The 22,096-nt window shown below is 39.4% G+C and overlaps 3 protein-coding genes across 5 annotated transcripts; 1 reads left to right on the top strand and 2 right to left on the bottom strand.

Annotated features, from left to right (window-relative positions):
* Positions 1-2,701: 2,701 nt before the first annotated feature.
* Positions 2,702-12,742, bottom strand: LOC115783450 (solute carrier family 17 member 9-like). Its single transcript, XM_030734276.1, has 13 exons — positions 12,618-12,742; positions 11,422-11,619; positions 11,155-11,294; positions 8,409-8,508; positions 8,187-8,311; positions 6,778-6,874; positions 6,555-6,651; positions 6,374-6,461; positions 6,235-6,269; positions 5,658-5,773; positions 3,922-3,977; positions 3,796-3,825; positions 2,702-3,710 (listed from the first exon to the last, which is right to left on the bottom strand). The coding sequence occupies exons 1-13, from the start codon at positions 12,740-12,742 to the stop codon at positions 3,541-3,543; spliced, it is 1,377 nt and encodes a 458-aa protein (XP_030590136.1). The 3' UTR covers positions 2,702-3,540.
* A 377-nt stretch (positions 12,743-13,119) lies between these two features.
* LOC115783064 (glucose-induced degradation protein 8-B homolog) lies at positions 13,120-17,431 on the bottom strand. 3 transcript variants are annotated; one of them, XM_030733701.1, is made up of 5 exons: positions 17,309-17,431; positions 16,688-16,814; positions 16,396-16,592; positions 15,960-16,157; positions 13,120-14,537 (listed from the first exon to the last, which is right to left on the bottom strand). In XM_030733701.1, the coding sequence occupies exons 2-5, from the start codon at positions 16,806-16,808 to the stop codon at positions 14,364-14,366; spliced, it is 690 nt and encodes a 229-aa protein (XP_030589561.1). In that variant the 5' UTR covers positions 16,809-16,814; positions 17,309-17,431; the 3' UTR covers positions 13,120-14,363. The 3 variants fall into 3 exon arrangements, with proteins under 3 accessions (XP_030589561.1, XP_030589560.1, XP_030589559.1); XM_030733700.1 differs by having other exon boundaries at positions 17,292-17,362; XM_030733699.1 differs by having other exon boundaries at positions 17,137-17,357.
* A 1,855-nt stretch (positions 17,432-19,286) lies between these two features.
* On the top strand, positions 19,287-22,004 carry LOC115783390 (tripartite motif-containing protein 16-like). The gene has a single exon (XM_030734194.1). The coding sequence runs from the start codon at positions 19,294-19,296 to the stop codon at positions 20,986-20,988; it is 1,695 nt and encodes a 564-aa protein (XP_030590054.1). The 5' UTR covers positions 19,287-19,293; the 3' UTR covers positions 20,989-22,004.
* Positions 22,005-22,096: the final 92 nt, after the last annotated feature.

Here is a 22,096-nt window from a genome sequence, read left to right as displayed (position 1 = left end):
ACTGGATATGCGTAAAAAAAAAAAATGGATGGATGAATGTCAAGTGAAACAGCTGTTTAACTCTTTAACATAGTAAATATCAAGCTCATACCAGTTTGTATCACGCTGTTTGTGTTTATTTTCCTCCTAAACACAGTAAACACACATATGTAGACTTTATAGACATGAAATAATTAATTGATTGTCAGTGGTAGGAAAACACTAGCAAAGGTTGAATAATTTATTAACTAAGTATGTAGCTTGCAGCTTCTTCGTTTAGCTGAGTAACTGCAGTGTTTTCCCCTCCCCAAAGAAATAAAGCAGCGCTCGTGGTTAATTTTTTCATCTAAAGCGATGGGATGATGGGAACACAAGCAGATGCGCTGCCTCTCTGCAGCTGCTTCAGACCTCTCCGTTTTCGTGAATGATACAGGGATGGTGCAGAGTTTGATTCCTCTCTTGGCATTCACCGCGTGCCTTAATTGTATGGCTAATAAATCAAGGTCCGCCGTGAACACGAGGAGCGGCAATCCCGTCCCCTTTATCGAGGAAAGTTGGAGCTCCCGACCGTCACAGGATGAGACGCGCACAGACAGAAAACCTCCACATAGATAACCCGGCAGGCCTGAGCGCCATCGCTCTGCAGCGCCGTTTACATTTCTTGTAAATATGACCTGCATTTTACACAAACCATCAACACAAATTAGAGCACATCACACAATGCGCGTCTTCGTCTTCTTTTCCTCCTGCGTGGCCAGGAATTATCAGTCCACTGTCTCCAGAGCGTCTTCATTCCGTGACACAGCACCTGTCTTGTTTTATTTTAAGTGATGGATCTCTGGAGGTGAAGCAGGCCAAACAATGCCGTCCACAGTGCTGGCATCGAGGCAGGCGGGCAGGCCCACTGATGATGTCCAGTCAGGCTTTGAGTCAGAGGAAATAAAGACCTGCTTAAGCCCACTCAGACTCCGAGGTTTAAATATCTAACAGATATCTTCGGTTTTCTGGATATTTGACATTTCTCCAAAGCAAAAACCGCCTCCGTCCTGATTTGCGTGCGCCTTTCATGTCCCGGTCTTCACAGCTGAAGCAGTAACGTAATGACGTGGATCCGCTATGAGACGCTGAGTGTTGACCCCATTATAGCGTCTACAGACCGGGTTAATGTAATATATGGACCTGCTGCATTGTTTCCATTTCTGTGGGCAGGAAAACATCTGCTTGCGCGCTGCGCGATGCCCTGACCAGTGTGCTGAAAGCGGACCTGCTGGAAGTCCATGAACCGCACTGGAGCCTTTCTCCAGCTTCATCCCGTAAATGTATTCAGTCCAACAGTTTATAAAGTTGTATTTCCTTCGCTGTAATCGCATTACAAGCACAGAAGTTGCTCCTCGTATGTGCGCTAAAGGTTTCATACATCGTACGTATGCAAAAGAGAAAAAATATGACACACGTCTGCTAAAGAAAACGCATGAATTACAAAAACTGAAAATATAAAGATGCTGTTTTTCAACATACTTACAATAACACGAGGACAGCAGCCATGTGAGGTCAGTGATTGTATTCAGCAATGTGCATTTCTAAAGGTCGGATTCACTTTCAGACTACAGACCATGAAAGCGTCCATCATATTCCTAAAACCTGAAGCGGAAAAGAAAATGTAACAAAAAGAGCAACATTTGTTTGATAAAACTGAAATATAGGAACTCACCATAGAGGGCGCCTGAACACGACGGCGTGAGATCCTACAGTCATAGACACGCCACTTGACACAAGAAACAGAATAATGTGCAGCACATTCAATAAGGATTACTCATATTCAAATTAACAGCGCCAACAAACATGCTGGCTACAGTTAAAGGGGAACTATTGTGTATTTATCTTATTTTCCTGTCATATACAGTGCTTAATAAATTTATTAGGCCACCACCCAATATAATTATTGGCAATTAAAAATATTTTTTTATGTTTCAGTAGTAGTTAATCCACCAGTCTGTGTAAGCTCTTTAATCAGTATTATATTTTTAATGCTAAAATATGTTGTACTGTTATCTTTGAATTTTCAGATTTAATGTTTGACAAAAAAAGGCAGAAAAAAAAGCACTTTTTTTTAAATTAAGATGCCAAATACCAGTTATTTACTTGCATTCCTAAACCGAAAATTTTGTTTTAATGGTTGAATGTTGTGCTTGATTCATTTCCTCTCCAAGAAGTCATGTGCCAGCTCCAATTTAGGTATAAAAACGTGAATTCAGTTTGCTATTTGCCTAATAAATAATATCATTTTGAGTTTTAAAATACATTTTTGACAGATTTCTGAACATTTTTGTTTTAAAGACAGGTGGTCAAATACAAATTTAAGCACTATATATTGTTAAAATGGTGGTTGCTCATATTAAACATAGACAAAATTTCAATAATGAGAACAGTGTATGTTAAAGTAATCCCTTTGTGCCCAAACCTCTCACTTTAGACTGCTATAAACACATTTTTAAATAATTTTTTTCTTAGAAGTGGACTTTTGTGCTCCACTTTTATCAGTTTAAGTACCACACAACAAAAACAAAGACTCTTTTTTTATATGTCACTTTTTAAAAATAACAAATTCATGTGTCACATACAAGCCTATGCATTCACAAAGGTGCTGCTTTTTACAAACTTTTATAAGCCAAATTATACATCATTAAAGTCATTTTATTACATATTTCTAATATTGCCACCATTGTGGTTTAAACAAAACCAAATAAAAACTAATGGAAACACACAAAAAACACACAAAAAACTTTTAGTGGATATTAAAAATTAACAACTGCCCAACTTTACAGTACCAGCTGTTTTTGAATGACCCTGCTTGAACATCAGGTCTCCAGTGATGTTTAAAACTGAACTGCATACATTTATAAAAAAGAAAGCCAACACCTTCTGAGGTATAAGCTCCTCCCACTAGATAAGTGTGGAGCACATTAATGAATGAATGCTGCCTTTTTCCTTCACATGTAATATGAGCCCTGATCTTCCAGGTGAAAGACTGCCACTTAATGCATGCCACTTATATAGAGCTTTTAGCTCACGTTACCTGGTCTGAAAAGATCTGTGACTGGCCAAGGTCTCTCAACACACACTGGATTTTCTAAAGCCTGAAAGCAGCCCAGGAGTTAAGCTCCCTCTCAGATAACTTTCAATATACTGAAAGTTTATTGTGGATTTTATTGTGACAAGTCTGAGTACATCCAGTGTGCTCTATTTTCCAGTGCACCAAATCTGCTGCTAAAAATATGCTGATGAATACACCATTTACTTCTGTTTGTGTTAGAGTTTTGACTCCTATACACATGCGCTCGGGGCCAAGAACCGCCACAATAACTAAGGACATGTGCTACAAATATATATATGTAACAGCTATCTCAACCATTCAAAGGCTCTACTTGAGTATCCCAAAGTAGTTTGAAATCTAAACATGGCCTGATGTTACCTTTGTGCGTAATACCTGATTCAACAATAAATAAATAAATAGTGAATAACATATTTTGACAGACCTAATTAGCACAATGTCAGTCTGGGTCAGATCTCAATAATCTGGCTATAATCCACTTTGTCCACACGGTGAGCACCTCCAAAGATGAGGAAGATACCGAGACCCGTGGAATTTACTAAAGTGATGAGGGCGAAGACTGTGGCCCACGAATGTGTGACTTCAATCAAGTATCCTGATACGGAGACCAGCACCAGGCCTGTGCAAAACAGAAGGACATCATTTGTGATAAGTCACTGTATTCAGCAGTGTACAGTTATAAAGATCTGATATTGGCTACATACCCATAAAAGCACCCATCATATTCATAAAACCTAAAGCAGAAGAGAACATTTAATTAAACATCTACAACAATTTAAAAAACGAGCAACACTGGTCGAGTCTGAAGATCCTGAAATACAGAAACTCACCAAAGAGGGCGCCTGCGCATGATGGTGTGAGATCCTGCACATTCACAGACACACCACTGAACCAGAGGAACAAGAAGCAGAAGCATTTCCAGCAGATTAAACAAGTATCACTCATATTCACTGATTTACAGCAGGAGCAAACATGTCAGTTACTGTTAAAGCTAAGCAACTGTGCTTTTTTCTTATAATCTGTTACAATAAGGAACAGTATTTACTATATTTGTTTTATATAGTGAATAATGTTTTAAAAAATCAATTTAAAGCTACTCTAGCAGTCTGAGAAATGAAATGAGCATAATGTATCCTCCTTTAAGAAGTTTAATCTAACAATAAATTTAACCAGCAATAAATTGAAACTCTAACAAATACAGCTTGGTATAATATCTGGTTTCTGCGCATCGCAAAGCGTTTCTGTCGAGCATAAATATTTCTAAATAAGACACCAGTGAGCCACAGTGTTGCACTGAGTCACACGTTCCTTTATGGTAAAATGTGGGCACTGTAGTTTATTTTGAGTCACTGTCATGCTGTTGCATCAAATGTGTGCCGTTACTGCAAACAGAAATAAATCCTGGAGTTTCAGGACCCTTTGCAGAAGAACTACGGCCCAGCTGATTCACAGAGCCACAGATCATGTTTTTTGCATTCCCTTTTTAAAATGAAGCTCGCTGTCTAAAGTTGGTAGCGGGCTGGGGGCTGAGGCTTTACTCCTGGGGGGGTGTACTACGAAGTGAGATTAATGGGTTAGCGAGCTACATCGAGCTTAGTCATCTTTTTCTCTGTGGCTCTCTCTTTACCAGGCTAAATCACCAGGGTAACATTTGCTGAACACATAACCTGGTATAGAGCAGGTCATGTTCTGAGTTTTGACTAAAAAGGTTATTTTTTATAGATTTGTAATCACTGTTTTTACCATCATTGTCATCTGATAACATCCAATTGGAGTAGGCCCGCACTCATAGGAATTATTTTGAACCGCCCCTTTTTATGTGAGCGTGCACGCAGCATAAAACAGAAAGCTCAGCTTAACAGAGAAAGTTGATGACCACCATCATGATACTCATTATCTCCAAATGGGATTTTAGGTTTTGTCACACCAGCTAAGCCCCCCCAAAAAAAAGAAAAAGGTCTGACTGTGTTGAACATCATTTGTAGTATACCCCTCAGGTCTATTCCTCTTCTATATCAGTCATTTCAAAAACCGCTGTCAGCCTCCCTCCCTTTTCTTTTCACCTATATTTGTCTTTTTTCTGCTTGGTGATCGAAAGAAATTTAATATGCTGCATTATCTTTAAAGTGGTAAATAGATCAAACTAAGTTGAGTATAAGGAAAGCATTGAAATATGGAAAAACCTTGTTGATGCCAATTAATTAGCACCAGCATTACTCTATTAATATAGCCTGAGCTCAATTCGGATTAATCTAGAATTCCTGGGCCAGGCAGATATATTAGTTTACATTATTTAGTGTGGATGCATCTGTATTTGTAAGTATGGCGTCAGAGGTTTGCCAAAAGTAAAACTCCCGAGAGACTTGAGACTTGCTCACCCGCACTATATCTAAGAAACATTATTTATGCTGTGTAATAACATTATGATATTACATTTCTTTTGGTATTCATGTCAGTATCATGTTCCAAAATTCAGTATTACAATGTACTTCGGTTCCACAACAGTTACTTCAGTTTGCAGCAGCTTATTAAAAACAGAGAATCTTTAATAGTCTGACATTTTTACCCGCTGGTAAAGGTGGAGAGAGCCACAGCAGCAGAAATATAAGTCACAGCAGAAGGAAATGTGACAACTCCCGACAGAGGCAAAATAAACATACTTGATGCTCCCATGGCAAAAAACTGAGGAGGACAAGGAGAGACACACAGGTGAGTCCACAACTTAAAGGTGGACGAAAGTGAGTGCCACATCACACTTCTAGAAACAGAGCTGAAAATTACTATCACAACTTCAATCAGACTGATTAGTGATACAGTGGCTTGTTTATGTCAGTCTTTAATGCAATACTCATATTCAAGCCTTCAGATGGTCAGAATAATAAACTGTGCACATAGTTTTGCTTTTGAATGCGTTTGTAGGTTTTACAAACACTTACACTTAAAGAGCCAATAATGCATCACTGATCTGCAGCACTAACACATAACCCCGAGGAAACGTCCAGGATTGTAAACACATGTTTGAAACAGAGTGCAAAAATTCCTAATAAGCATTTAAGTAACTAGTCGGGACAAAGCGCTCACTGCACACGTGCTTTTATCACTTCATTCACCAGCTACGCACCTCCCTGTGCTCTCACACTTACCTGCATTATCTTTCTTACAGATGCTACACCATATCCTACAGAGAATACAAGAGATGAAAGAGTTTTTTAATGAAACCTATTCTAACTGACCTCATAACACATATCACAGTGAAAGAATAATATTTTCTTGATACTGTACCTCGGTTAATGAGGAAATCTGAAACGTATCCTCCACCGAGTGCTGATGGGATTGCAGTTAGCCATGGAACAACATTATAGACCCATCCCTGCGAGAACAGACAGCTTCAAAAGGTTTTCATGTGGGTCCAGGAAACAGTGCATCATGCTTATTAGCTAAATAACAGCAATAGTGGAAATACCGTGGCATGAGGAAACGATTCTTTGAAGTATGTTGGCAGCCATGATAACAGTGTGTAGGATGTGCTGCACACACACATGTGAGCAAACACCATGGCCCTTAGAGAGAGAGAAGAAGATGGCAACCAGTGAGAGGGTAGAGAGGGAGAGATGGGGTTAAGCTGACACACTCACACTATTATTTAGTGGTAATTATCAAAAGATGAAAGACTTCATAAGCTGTACCAGACAGGTGGCTTCTTAAAAAGACTCAGCCAGCGTGTCCTTGACAAACTCCATCCTGAGACCGCCTTTCTTTCAGTCATCCTGGGGATAAGTTCATCTAAAGCATTTGATTAAGCATTTGATTAAACTGCTGCATTCCATGACAGTACAGTTGAGCCTGATGGGGATGTAAAGATATCAGTAAATAAAACTCTTGCATGTCTTTGGACTGGAGGAAGCTGGAGTAACCAGAGAGGACCCACACAGGCACAGAGGGCATACAAAGTCCATACAGAGAGGACTTTATTGCTGTGAGGAGAAGGTGCTAACCACTATACTACCATGCTACACATTTTTTTCCAGTACTCTAAATAAGAATGGGTTCTTAATGGCTTGTCTGTTTAAATAAAGGATGCAGCGACATGCTGCACCATCTTATAACTCACTTTTACACCAAAATATGACCCCGCAGTAGTGCAACTGCACTTGATATCTCTTCAGCGTAATACCTAAATGTTTAAGACATGAAGTCATGGCAGGTGTTTCTTCAAATTCTGATGATTGCTTAGTCCTCAAGCCGCATGAGCCACACTGTCTCATTTGCAATACAAATATTGCAAATCAGACAATGTGTGGGCACTCTAGATTAAAATAAATCTCTTAGGGGTCACCGGGAGACAAGTAAATGTCAGTCCATCCAATAATTGCTAAAACAAAAGGAAAATATCACAAGGTCACAAACTCATTAGACTTACAGTGATTAGACATGAATCTCTACACAAAATTTCTCGACAGTGTTAAGCTATCTGGGAACTGAGACTGCCATGAGCGCAGCTTCTCCATGCCCTGCTGAGATTATTCAACCTTTGAGCAACCGAGTTTCCCACCATAAATTTGTGAATCTGCTTCTTCTCTTCTATTTTTAACATCACAGGATTTGATTTGATTTTCTAATTTTCCACTTGTAGCCACTCATTCTAATGTTTTGCAATGAACAGATTTGCTAACAGACCTAGGAAAAGATTCAGACATTTCCTGAAGTACATCCAAGCAACCGGAGCAAACTGCTCTGTGTGAATGATGGCAGCCTTCAGAGGCAGGTGCAGTTTTAGGCAGTACATCCCTCGTCAACCAGCCAGATATGGCATAAAGATCAACGTGAAACTGTGATGCCAAAAACTGCTTTTTTCTTAAAAGTGATTGAAAATTAGAAATAAATACAAAAATGTTTGGAATATCTGTCAAAGCAAAAGGAAACAGTATAGCTATGATAAGCACATGTCCAGATATTCAGAAAAAAAAAAAAAAAAAGTACTGTAGTATAAAATATAACAGGGTCATAAACATCTTCACTCTGTCAACTTTGGTTGGTAAAAGAAGGTTAAGCCTGATCTCTTTGTTATTTAAGCATACATTATTTACTACTGTACCTTTTGGTAAACACTGCCAAACAATGAGAGCCCAGAGTGCGGAGAGGATACTGATACTGTAGAACATGCTTTCCCAGCCATAATAGTCGAGCATCAGGGTCCCCAACCCGCCTGCTAGCAGTGTTCTGAAAGAACAAAAGGGAGAAAGACAAAAGCATGCCATTGGAGATAAATGTGTATTAATATATCAACTGTTATGTGTGTGATGTGTGTACAACATACCCAAGATGGGTACCGCTTTGCATGGAACTCATTAAAAACCCTCTCTCCCCTTCCACTACACGCTGTGAGCACAGGCTGGCCAAAGATGGGAAAAAAACACCTGTAAGATATTACAACACACTTTGAATTCACAAAACAGTCATCGATCAGCCACAGCACTAAAATCACCTGCCTAACACTGGGGCGTGTCCCACTCTGAGATGCAATGTGATGTTTGGCATAGGGACACTGGAATCCACTGGCTCCTGTGGGTTGCATGTTAAGGGTTCTGCAGATTAGACTAGTTCAGGACATCCTGTGAGTGCATCTGTGGAGTTTACAGTCTGGGTATAATTTCTGTCCCTGCTGTTTCTCAGCAGTTTTTGAAGTGTGAAAGGGTGCAATTTACTGCTGTTGGGGGGTGTTGATAGCATGTGGCACATCAATGGCCACCTGAACGCAGAACATCTCTGTTATTATAGCCTTTATCAAGGTCCCCGGTGAAGGCCACAAGCCAAAACATATCAGTCAAACAATAAAGTACTGCAAGGGTTGAAGTTTTAACCACTCCAGGCTTTATCCTCTTCTCCGTGCATTGGAAGCCAGTGAAGCTGTGCCAGAAAAAATCTATTCTGTTTCTACAAGGTCTAACTGAATACCTGAACGCAAAGCTATCCCAGCACATACTGCACTGTAATGAGACGATTAATGTTATTCACTTCACTGGTTTTAATGGGTTTAATGTTCATATATTATATAATATTATAAAAAGAGCTAATCATTTGTTCTAGAAAGTAATATGCAGGTTAAATGGTAATCAGTGCTTGCATCTCTAAATTGTATTATGCTAATGTAGAACTTGCATTTTGCCTGATAATGATTACACGATTGCCTCCTCTTCCCTCTGAACTTTACTTTGTGATCTAATTTCATGCACACAAAAGCTCACTACATGTACAGTAATGGTCAGAAAAAGTGGTAGTGTTTCAGATCAATTAAATATGTAAGCTACCCGAGCGAGGCACCTGCAGAATCCTGCAGAACTTAAGAGAGGAACCTTGTGAGACTGAGCTGCTGTCGGGTCATAAATTTTGAGACTTCCCAGTACAAAAAAGATGTTAATTCAGGCTGTTTGAAACCCAATTCCAATTAGGACCAAATCACTTAAAAAAAAGAAATAAATAAAAGAAAACACTGAAGAAGAGCAGAATTCATTGCAAGCAGTTTATTAAATTGTATGCAGGTCAGGAAGGCCAACACAGACAAAGACAAGTATAGTACGGCTGTCTTTGGCAAGACTTGCTCTGAATAACATCAATCACAAATCTGAATAAGAGCATGAAATCTGTACCAGACCCTTAAATCCTTCAACTAAACCAAGCTAAAGGATGCATACGGCATTGTGAATGCTACACATCAAAAAATCTGGTATGACTTTGCTCTGCCTGGCAAAACCAATATGTTGGTGTGGCTAGGCTTCAGAGTTGATGGCAATAAAATGCCGTAACACTGAGCTGAAAGTGAAACCGGAATTCTGTTTGAAAATCTGCCTGCTAGCACTCAGTTCCAAACATTTGCGCTTGCTGCCCAGCAATTGCTCATAGTCGAGATATTTTCCAACACAACTTCCCATTTTTATACGCTGGTTTTGAGCAGCTAACAAACTGGATAAAACAACTTGCTGATTGCTCTAGCTTTCTTGCTAGCTGGACTCTGAGATAATCTATTTTGACCATGCTGGTGTTGTTCCTACAACATAATGAAGAAAAGAAGTACAGCTCATCCTGTAGAGCACCTAAAGGTAAGATTGTGGTGGCTTGGATGGAAACCACCCTTTGGATTGTCTTGAGAGCTTGAAAAAAGAAGGCAGCTGATCTTCTTTACTTCTCTCATCCAAGAGGCTTCTTCAGCTCTAAAAACAACTGGCAGAGCCCCAGGTAATAAACCCTGAGTGGGGGCTATCCTCCCTTGGAGGTGGCCCTGAGGGTCGTTAAGCCACTATTGATCATGTGAGTCGGCACATGAGCCAAGGTGTGAAAAAAAGGCGTGGGTCATTACCATCACCGGGGTTTTGCTGAACAGTGGTGGCTTACAACACCAGCTGTCTGTGTAGGTTCTCAATCATCCAGGTCATGAAAAAAGGCGACTGGACTTCTTTAAGTTTCTACAAAGTGTTTCACCTTGCATCTGTTCCAGTTTCACGAGCTGTCAGCCACCTACAATGCAGGCCTGAGGTTGCTTCTGAGGAATTTCAACCCCCACTCACACATTGCCTCAGGTGACTTTTGTATGATGGTAGGGTGGGGCAATGCCTCACACAGGTTTCACGTGTTTGCCCTGATGATGGTAATAGTCCATGCCCTTTTTAACACCTTGGTTCATGTGACAGCTCACAAAATTAAAGTGGGTACATGATCCTCAGGGCCACATCCAAAGGGGACAGCCCCCGTACGGGTTAAATACCCAGGACTCTCCATCAGTTGTTTTTAGAACTGAAGAAGCATCCTGGATGAGATCTCTTCAAAAACCTAAAGAAATCCAGCTGCCTTCTTTTTCAAGCTCTTAAAACTACCATGAACTGGATGACTGAGTACCTACACAGACATGCCACACTTTGGATTACCTACACCTTATCTCACATAGCATACTATGTACACATCCTATAACAGGGACAGCAACATGAGACTATCACAACCCTCAAAGTATCTATCCATTGATCTACCTGCTCTAGGTTTTACTAGAGCACAGTTACTGGTAGAATACTAACCTTGTGATAATCCCATGAGAAACCTGGCCACAGTCATAAGAGCAACCGTGTGAGAGCCAAGATGGGCCAACAGAGGAGTGCCAGCTGTGATCAGAGCCCATGAGGATGCAGAGAGGAACAGGACACGCTCTCCTCCCATTCTAACAGCAACAATTATTCACAGAGTAAAATCCTGAAACTCAAAAACTAATTTTACAGTAGACAGGCCTTGAAGGTTGTTCACTCATTAAGTGAAGTCATGTGTTCTTTAACACATCAAATCCTTACTTGTCACTTGCATGTCCTCCCAGGATCTGTGTTACACAGTAACCCCAGAAGAATCCACCCAAAACCAGCCCAGAATCAATTTTACTCCAGTGAAACGCAGCTGCCATTGAGACAGCACAGACTGGCATGGCCATCCTCGCACAATAGAGGAGGCAGGTGCCCATGAACAGCATCAGGATCCATTTTCGAGCCAGGGATCTGTAAAAACAAAGGCAAACAACTCTTGCTTATGAATGTATAATATGCACCTAACAGGGTGAGTCTGTGAGTGTGTGCTAGACTAGTGATGTCAGCATGACCCAACAAAGAGTCTACAGTCACTTTATGAGCTCTGCACACCTGTACCTAGGCAAATGCAAATGCTGATGCTCGCAAGTAAATATCCTTACAAAGACACTGTCTGACACGCTGAAGCTAAGCATGGTTACCATATCAACATGCTAAATGATAATTAGACGTAAACACAAAGCACTCCTGAGGCTCATGGAAATCTCAGTGCTTTTGCAAGGTAAACCAAAGACAAGCAGGGAAAAAAGGCAAGAAGATCACCTGAAAGACATTACAATACATCTCAGGTGGTGGGCTTCATAGCAGTCTATATTTAATAATAAATATGTTTAAATGTTATATTCAAACACACTGATGTCAGATTTGATAGATAAGAACAAAGATTATCAAAAAAGGCTATCTACCTGGTATATTTTGAGTAACTCCTCTTGTAAGTGAAAATTTTGACTTGTCGGTGACAAATTAAACTGATACCTGTAGCAAAATGTAATCTAAGTTTAAATACTGAGATATTTGAGCCTGGACTGAATTAATTTAATGCCAGATGAGCATGGACAAAAAAAAAAAAAAAAAAAAAAAAAACATTCCCATTGCTCTGTAATAAATTTAAAGTGCCAGTACTTGGTGTTCATGTTTACAAGAGCCGGGATGAGTTTGAGCATAGTACTACTCTGTATGATATTGTGCTGCGTAATTGATCTTTTAATTTCTAATAAATAGAGGTACAATACAGATGCTGCTTGTTATGTCACTTAGAAAATCTATATGCCATTATTTTAAGAAAAAGGCATCTTGGGTTAAGACTGTCATTCAGCCGTATTAGATGGATAAATATTTAAAGGCTTTCTTGACAGGCTACAATCTAAACATTAGCTCTGTTATTTTAGTCAAATCTTCTGCCGTCTCACCTCGACCACAGGTTTTGATTTCCCGACTCCTCTTCTTTAGATTCATCGGGTCCATAAATCTTATGATCCAGTAAAGAACCATTCAAGTCCTTCCTATCAGCTCCCGATGTGTGGTTGTCAGCCATTCAGGAAACACTGCTCTCGTCTGTTATCTCTGCAAACTTCCTATACCTAAGAGGCGTCATCTAGCTGAGCCTCATAGCCTCAGGCAGACAGGCCAAACAGGCCAAACTTGATGTAACAAAATTCCCAAGCACCTGTTGTGATTTGCAATACAGACAGCAGAGGTTTAATAGATCAAACAGTTGCATGTTCCCCTATGATGAGCAGATATATTTCCAATTTGACTTTTAAACCACCATCAAGGTAATTTAAAAGATTGGAGCAACCACTATCAGACTAGTTTGACCCTCATTAACTGATCTTTCCTTATAATTTGCATAAATGTACACCCCCCCCCCCCCCCCCCCAACTCAGAAAATGGGAAAACAGTTTATGGTTCACAAAAGTTTATTTTAATAATTGCAAATCTGATCTTAGAAATGTGGAATAATAAAAGGGATGTGAGCTTTCTGGGTCAAAGCCAGTATCTATAAAGACAACACAACCTTAAAAGAAATTAAGGATGGACAACTAGCAGCAAGTTTGTTTCTTTTTATAAAAATAAACAAACCAAACAAAAATAAACAAGCACAAGTACTTTTCCCCCCATTGAAAAAAACAAAACAAAGGGACACTTACATGCAGGTAAAGTGAAAGTACCAATGGCTTTTAAAAGTGGAAAAATGATAGCACTCTTTAAAACACCTGTTCAGAGTCAAAATGTTTCAGCTTTGGGTCATTTTTTTTTGTTACCAAAACAAAGCCAGTGACTACAGGAATCTGCTCCTGTCTGAATTCATTTCAAATATGAGGGTGTTGAACTAGACAGCAGCCATAAATCACAGCCCCGTCATCCACATACAGCAAAGGCCTCAAACCTGTGTAGCAGAAAACCATTTGGAGCATGTTGGAGGCAGTGCATACCGCAGAGATCAGAAAAGGCCTCATCTCAGTAAGAAACCATCTTTGTTTGCACTCTTTTCACCGTCTCAAACGCTTGAAATCATGACTTTACAAGGCAGTTCATCCCATAGACACAAGGTACAATCAAATTTCAAGGTGTAAAAAGCATGTGGCTGATTTTATAGCAAACTGACAAAAAAAAAAAAAAAATCATAGTAAATAAAACCATAAAATCACAAATATTACACAATTAAAGTTAGATAAAGTGTAGCTTTCCATTTTGAAAAATAGTCACATTTTGTCATTTCTCCATACTCGGAAGCCTCGATTTTTTCGCCCCTCCCTCTCCCGCCTCCACACCATCATTCACACCATCAACTTTTTCTGGCAAAAATAAAAGTTTGGTGGGGAAAATGGTCACGATAAATAATACTACCAGCGTAGGCTTTAAAAAGACAAAATATAAAACAGCAATTTAAATGTTGTTTTCTCTGAAAGCTTTCTAAAAATCCAGGATCAGTATTTAAACTAAATAATTTCTGCCACTTTGCAAATACAGCAATTTACAGTTTGCACAATGAGTTAAGTCTTACCTCTCATGAATGAAACATGAAGAAAAAAAAAAAAAAAAAGAAACACTGTAGCATTTGTTTATACATATATGTTACCTGGTTGTCACACAGTCACTGACTGATCATAAATTAAGGAGATGTGGAAGGTGGCTGTTCTTGTCTGTTGGTTTCACTTGGGGTCCTCGATGGTGCCTGTGCTAAGGTCAGTCATTTTGGGATATTTCACCTTCTTCTGGTCCAGCTCATTTTGAGCCCACAGCAGCAACTTCAGCAGTTTGGCCAGTTTGGGCGTCGACTCCCTGTTTTCATAGTCCAGCACCGCTTGGTTCACCTCACTCCACACCTGCGCATCAAGATATGTGCGGTAGTCAAAATTTTTTTCTCATCAAAGGAATGCACTGTGCTCTTAATGCTTACATTCAGCCTCACATGACTCCACCAAAACAGGAATTTAACCCTCTCCAAACCACCATACATGATCACCCTAACCATACTCTTAAGAAAGCAAAGACAGAAGCTTCTTTGTTCCCTGCTTTGATGCATTAATACTGTTTTGCCGTTTTATTATAGCAATTTTAGCAGAAATTCAAAGCCTAAACTTCAATTAATCCAATCCATCTGTCTGTCACATAGAGCTGCTCAATAAGGATGAAAATGAAAATGAAAGCGAACTGTTATGAAAGCACAAAAGTAAAGGAAAAGGATGCGCTGAGAGGTGAAAATGAGAGAATGGTGCACAAGTACACAGTTTTATTCATTATTATAAGAAATGTAACTGAAAATCTGACTAACTGCATAGTCATAATATTACAAACTATTAGTGAAGCCCCTTTAATATTTATTTATATATTTATAGAGCCTTTGGTCATCATGATAACATGCATGGGCATGGTTTTGATTGATATACAACAGAAACAGAAGTGTGTCCTCAATTTTTGTCCATTTCCCAGATAAGAACTAACCTGAACAAAAGATGCACATTACTACAGTTACAGTAAATAAAAACGTGATTAGCAATGTTCCCACGCTTCACGTTGTGCTGAGGAATTTTGATTGCTTGTATTAAAAAAAAAAAAAAAAAAGTCACACTGGTTTCAACTTGTTTACTCTGTAGTGACACAAGATATTCCTCTTGTTGGAAACACTGGGACAGATGCCAACTTGTGTTGTCACTTTGTTGTTTCTAATATTTTCTTTTCTTTTTTACAGGGATGGACTTAACTTTATGAATCAAGTTAATTCTTACATCCCTTCTTATATTAATTTTTAATTGTGTGCAAATGCTCCAAGAACAGCAATGCCAGCCTGGTCTCACTGCACTTCGTAAGACTTCAAGTGCTGGTCAAGATAATAACTGACTGACAAAGATGGATGTATGATTTGTTTACACAGGCTTTTAGCTACTTTCTTTTACATTTATTTTGTTTGAATTATATTTTGTATTATATATTTTTTATCAATGTGAAGCACTTTTTTTAACCTTTATTTTACCAGGTAAAATGTTTTAGAACCAGTTTTCATTTACAAACATGACCTGGCAAACATGACTTTGTGACATTTGTCTGTGAAAAGTGCTATAGAAATAAATGATTACTTGTCTGTTGAAAGGATGAGCATGATGAGCTCTGCGAACATTGTTATTATCATTAATGTTACTGTTATTTGTTGTTCTGCTGTTGAAAAGTAAAAACCAACAAAGAAAAAAATAATAACATCACAGTTCAGTCCAATGATCAGGTTTACACTCGGATTAAAGTCTGCCCACCTTTTGCCGCTGCATCATATTGAGCAGGTCTCCAAAGGGCGACTCTTCTGGATTGTCAAAGGCCAAAAGGGCTAGCGTTCGCTCCATCTCCGTCAGACACTCCCGGCTCTCCTCCCCCTGCTCTGCCAGCTGTGTCTGAGCAAACTCCAGCGCTGACTCAGTCTCTCTTAGCCTGATTAACTCAATCAAATGTTGCTGCTGCAAGAGGGGAAATGAACCACTAAGTGTTGACGTTCAAGCTTTATCTTGTCACACTTTATCTAATAGCACAATAACTTCCTGTTCCCATGGGAGGAGACAAAGGACATAATCTCATCACAGGCAATCACAGGGTGGGTTATAAAAGAAAGTGCACTAAAAAGTAGAGCAGACCTACAGAAGATGTCTTATTGATATTTCCAATATTTAGAGCCATTCACAGCTTTTGCAAACGCACCTGCAGATGAAAATACAAGTATCGATTGGTGTCAAGCAGCTCCGGGTGTAGGCTGTTAATGAGTGCAATAGCTTCCTGAATCTGGCCCTTCAGGATCATCTCTCTGATCTTTATCCTTTCATCCAAAGAGTCCAGGTCCACACTCGGCTCAATACCAGACTCCATCCGGAATTTCTCCGCTGCCTCTTTAAAGCCCTCTTAAATCAAACACAGACAGAAGCAAAGAAATAAATAAGTCTTGACAAGCAGTAAATTCAACTTACAGGCTCTGTCTTTACTCTAAATGCCTCACCTGTCACCAGGTAATTCATAATGAGCCGATTCATATCCGCCCTCTGTATGTGAACGTTGTTTAATTTGTCCATCCACTCTTCTTTTGTGATGTCCTCTGGCTTTTCGGCATAACTCATCATTGGATCCTGAAAAGTATTTAAAAAATATTGGAAACGTGAGCAAGACTGACACAGCTTGGTCACAGTTTGTACCTACACGAAGATTAACGGTACAACCGTGCAAATAAGACCGACAATACAAAATGAACACACACAGAAATCACGCATGCTACATATTAAAAAGTATAATTAATAACACTGCATTTCCAGTGCCTAAATTGGGTTTTCATGCTTGAAAACGTCGCTAAAACATAACGGGAAAATTCTCCGAGGCTTTCAAAACAAACCCATTTCCTCCAGAGCAACAGCCCTGGCCAGTTAGCAGACAGCGCGCGTTTACATAGCTTACCGAGCAAACACAAGGTCCTGCGATTATGCTTTCCTGCACACGTGAGGAGTCAATAATCAATGAGCAATACGCAGTCCTCTCAATGCGTTAGAAGAATAAAATAAAACCATAAAGAGCGCACACACGACCTGTCTTTTCGCGGCTAGCTAACTAACCAAGCTAATGTGATAACCTCGCGATAGGTGCGTCAGTCCTGCGAGTTCTTCGATTGGCGCTGGCTGTGACGTCACGGTTGCCGAGGAACAGTAACGGTCAGTGCAGCGGGAGAACCAACTGGAACCAACCGGAACCAGCGATTTAATTAAAAGTCAGGCAACAAGGCAACATTTTCTTATCTAGTACACTCCCCCCACCCTCTCTCTCTCTCTCTCTCTCTCTCTCTCTCTCTCTCTCTCTCTCTCTCTCTCTCTCTATATATATATATATATATATATATATATATATAATTTTTTCTCTCACCCCTTTTTCTCTCGCCCTAAAAATGTTTTGCCTGTTTGCTATCCCAAAAGATGTTTAGGTTTGGCCAGTTTAAAATGATCAATGCTACATGTGCATATGCCTAAAAAAAAAATCAAATTTCCCTTTTCCGTTCTAAATTAATGGGTCATTCTACAACTGCAGGACAATTTCTGTCCCACTCATGAATTTGAAAATAATTCATGCACAAAATACTAAAACATGCAAATGTAAACCTAGTTTTTGAAAATGTGGTTCCAAAATATTATTTAAAAATAATGAACTCCTGAGAACCCCCTTTTCTCTTATCCAAGCTTGTTGATAGCTAAAAATGCATTTCAAATATATAGTTATAAGTCCACTTTTTTGCTTTGATTTTGTCTCTTATAATTGTTCAACCATTTTTTAACATCAACATATTTTAAAGAACTGTAATTAAGCGCTGAAAGTTGTGTCCCACAACACATGTGCAATTCTTTTACTAAAACTTATTTAGCCTGGAAAAGGAACAGATAACTATTTGTATTTTATTTTGTATTTCTTCTATCTTTTCTGATTAGATTGAGCATATCACTTTAATCCTTTTACCCATATTACCAAAGGAATACAGTCACCTGTTGTTGAGAAAACAATAATGCTAGCACTGATTTGCAACTCTGTAGTATTGGTAACAGGGTTGCACCAACCCTATCATGCAGCAACTAAAATAAAAAAGTGTAGCTTTGATGCCTGAGCTGGAGAAATCTAAATTTCTGATAGTTTATTATTGTCTTTTCTTGAATACATAACAGGAAGTTATAAAATATAGGCTTTTAAATTTTTTAAATAATTTTTTAAGCCCAGATGGAGAGTGGTCGCTTTGTGTGCTCCCCCCGAATTATTGTCCATTTGTCCATTTCCTGTTGTACTGGATTTCTCTTGTGTCGTGCTTCCTCTCTGATTGTCTTCACCTGTGTTGATTGTGTACACCAGTAGGTGCTCAATCTGTATATACTGTATAGTCCTGTCTTCACCCATAGTCATTTTCTGAATTGTGTGAAAATGTTATTTTAATAATACCTGTACTGAAAAGGAGAAGGAAAGTTTGAAAATATTTCCTGTTATGACAAGAGAGTGATGTCTGTTGGTCTATTACTACCAAAATAAAAGAAACACATTAAACTGATGTAAAAAAAAAAAATTAAATTAAAAAAATAAATAAAAATCTATGTTTTCTAAATTTTTCTTATATTAAAGACGCCAAACTGAATGGCAGAGTAATGAGCTACTGTGTTTATGTTTGATTATTTTTGCAGAAGTGATTTATTTTCTTAGCGTAAATATCACGGGTCACCTTTGGGTCAATTCCTGTTGTTTTAAATGTGCTAACTGTCTTGACTTGACTCTATATGAACCTTTGGAACTGGACTTGTGGAGAAGTGGAGCACAAACTCTAAACACAGAGATTCAAAGAGGAATTTACCACCTAAAACTTTAGGTGACTGAAGTTTTAACTGAGGAAGGGTTAAACATAGAGCACTGCTCCTCTTCCTAGAGTCCTCCTCTCTGTCCAAATATGTCCTTGTTCCCTCCCCTTCAGATCTGAACTTTGGGCATGGGCGCAACCAAAATGTAGTGACGTGTAAGACTGCGCAAACGTGTTGTGTGATCAGGTCTCAGACTAGTTTCAGTTCTAATGAAAAGAAACTCACATATTCACAGATGCTGAGAGCTAAAATGGCGCAGAAAGGAGTTCAGCTTCACTCTGACAACTTCTCCTGTTCAGTCTGTTTGGATCTACTGAAGGATCCGGTGACTATTCCCTGTGGACACAGCTACTGCATGAACTGCATTAAAACCCACTGGGATGAAGAGGAGGAGAAGAGAATCCACAGCTGCCCTCAGTGTAGGCAGACCTTCACACAGAGGCCTGTCTTGATGAAAAGCACCATGTTAGCAGATTTAGTGGAAGAGCTGAAGAAGACTGAAATCCAGGCTGCACTTACTTGTCACCGCTATGCTGGACCTGAAGATGTGGCCTGCGATCTCTGCACAGGAAGAAAACTAAAAGCTATGAAGTCTTGTTTGGTGTGCCTGATCTCTTACTGTGAGCAGCACCTTCAGCCTCATTATGATGTGGCTCTGTTAAAGAAACACAAGCTGACGGATCCCTTCAAGAGGCTTCAGGAGAACATCTGCTCTCATCATAGTGAGGTGATGAAGATTTTCTGTCGTACTGATCAGCAGAGTATCTGTTATGTCTGCTCTTTGGATGAACATAAAGGCCATGAAATTGTCTCAGCTGCAGCAGAAAGGGCAGAGATGCAGAGCGAGCTCGAGGTGAGTCGACTAAAAATCCAGCAGAGAATCCAGGACAGAGAGAAAGAGGTGAATGTGCTTCAGCTGGAGGTGAAGGCCATCGGTTTCTCTGCTGATAAAGCAGTGGAGGAGAGCGGGAAGATCTTCAGTGAGCTGATCCATCTAATCCAGAAAAGAAGCTCTGATGTGAAGCAGCAGATCAGATCCCAGCAGGAAACTGAAGTGAGTCGAGTCATAGAGCTTCAGGAGAAGCTGGAGCAGGAGATCGCTGAGCTGAAAAGGAAAGATGCTGAACTGAAGCAGCTCATACACACAGAGGATCACAATCTGTTTCTGCACAACCATCCCTTACTGTCACCACTCAGAGGGCCTACAGACTCATCCAGCATCAATATCCGTCCCCTGAGGTACTTTGAGGATGTGAGAGCAGCCGTGTTAGAGACCAGAGATAAACTACAGGACATCCTGAGTGAGACATGGTCAAACCTCTCACTCATAGTCACTCAGGTGGATGTTTTACTGTCAGTTCCAAAACCAGAGCCAAGGACCAGAGCTGTATTCTTAAACTATTCACGTGGAATCACCCTGGATCCAAACACAACAAACAAATGGCTGCTGTTATCAGAGGGGAACAGAAAGGCGACATTAATGCAACAACAGCGACCTTATTCTAATCACCCAGATCGATTCACTGCGTGGGCTCAGGTCCTGAGCAAAGAGAATCTGACTGGACGTTGTTACTGGGAGGTGGAGTGGATAGGGACAGGATTTCATGTAGCAGTCGCGTATAAGAATATCAACAGAGTAGGGTGGGGGGATGAGTGTAAATTTGGACACAATGACAAAAGTTGGGCGTTAAATTGTCACAAAAAAAGATATGAATATTGGTACAATAACAGCCACACTCCGGTCTCAGGTCCTCAGTCTTCCAGAATAGGAGTGTACCTGGATTACAGTGCAGGTATCCTGTCCTTCTACAGTGTGGCTGAAACCATGACGCTCCTCCACAGAGTCCACACCACATTCACTCAGCCGCTCTATGCTGGATTTTGGCTTTATTCAGGTGTGAAAACAACTAGATTCTGCAAACTCAAGTAGAGAGAAATCTTTCACGTTGCAGTGGGTTTAAAGCAGTATTTTAGGTTTTCTTTATATTTGCTTTCCATTATTATTGTGTCATTTCTGCACTGCACAGTCAAACATAACAGTTCTTGTATCCAGTTAGCCATGAGGCTGCAATGGAAGCTTATTTGTGTCACTGAAAAAAAAAAATGCTATCCATAAGTTAAAATTTTGAGTTATTATCTCAAAATTTTGGTTTAGGTATTTCAAAATTCAACTTACTCAAAAGTTTGAGAAGTTTAAAAAAATACATTTATGTGTGTTATTTCACTTTACTTCAAAATCAACCTATATATGTATTTTTTTCCCCCTCTTCTTGCAGTGCTATTTAACCATCCACACTGTTTTGGTTGAGTTGCTCATTTTGGGATGTAGATAATTGTCTGCCTACTCTTTAATATATAGAAACTAAATGGCACTTACCTTATGGTGCTCAAAGTGTCAAAAAATATTTTTAAAGCATTTCTGAAAACCAGTTTGTAAAAAATAAAATATTAAATGAAACAATTAAATAAAAATAATCACATGTACATACACATACACAACAGGATGACAGTAGTTAAGTAGAAAGATAATATTTCCTGCAGACTGCACCAGGACATTTCTGGTTTGCCTGAGGGCCTTTCTGACCTGATGTGAACTTGGGCAGAGATATAATTTTTTTAAAAAGCTGCTCTCACCACAGCATCCGGCACCATGCAGCTTATCCATCTCACTCACATTGTGTCTACATGTGTACATAATATAAGACATATTAGAGATGTCATTAGGCCTCAAAGAAAAGGCGGAGGAGAAAGGGAGCTAAACAGGAGAAGTGCCGGTTGTTTGTTTGTTTGTTTTTAGCTTATGTTCAGTTGTGCAGTTTTTGTGGAGTTATGGATACAGACTCTCCCCCTTCCTTCATTTGAAAAAAAGAGCTGACTGATTGCACTATTGTTCTTTATTTCTTTTTCAAATTTCCTCTAAAACATAGGATACACTGCCCATGTATTGCATGTTCTTTTTCAATTTTGTCTTGACTTAAATAAAATATTACAAACACATTTATCTCAGCATTTTCTTGAGTTTCATTTTTAGCTGGTTG

Source organism: Archocentrus centrarchus, chromosome 7 (assembly GCF_007364275.1).
Source record: "Archocentrus centrarchus isolate MPI-CPG fArcCen1 chromosome 7, fArcCen1, whole genome shotgun sequence".
In the NCBI taxonomy this organism is placed as follows: domain Eukaryota; kingdom Metazoa; phylum Chordata; class Actinopteri; order Cichliformes; family Cichlidae; genus Archocentrus; species Archocentrus centrarchus.
Note: the sequence above shows the minus strand (reverse complement) of the source record. Positions and strands in the feature narration are given on the sequence as shown.

What these genes read in the sequence shown, in the direction of transcription:
- LOC115783450 (XM_030734276.1), bottom strand. Translation starts at nt 12,742, where the DNA reads ATGGCTGACAACCACACATCGGGAGCTGATAGGAAGGACTTGAATGGT. An exon ending in CAAAGCGGTACCCATCTTGG is followed by an intron (nt 8,312 to 8,408) that starts GTATGTTGTACA and finishes TTGTTCTTTCAG; the next exon opens with AACACTGCTAGCAGGCGGGT. An exon ending in CTGTAAGAAAGATAATGCAG is followed by an intron (nt 5,774 to 6,234) that starts GTAAGTGTGAGA and finishes TGTCCTCCTCAG; the next exon opens with TTTTTTGCCATGGGAGCATC.
- LOC115783390 (XM_030734194.1), top strand. Translation starts at nt 19,294, where the DNA reads ATGCTGAGAGCTAAAATGGCGCAGAAAGGAGTTCAGCTTCACTCTGAC.
- LOC115783064 (XM_030733701.1), bottom strand. Translation starts at nt 16,808, where the DNA reads ATGATGAGTTATGCCGAAAAGCCAGAGGACATCACAAAAGAAGAGTGG. An exon ending in ACTTGTATTTTCATCTGCAG is followed by an intron (nt 16,158 to 16,395) that starts GTGCGTTTGCAA and finishes CCCCTCTTGCAG; the next exon opens with CAGCAACATTTGATTGAGTT. An exon ending in ATATGATGCAGCGGCAAAAG is followed by an intron (nt 14,538 to 15,959) that starts GTGGGCAGACTT and finishes CTTGATGCGCAG; the next exon opens with GTGTGGAGTGAGGTGAACCA.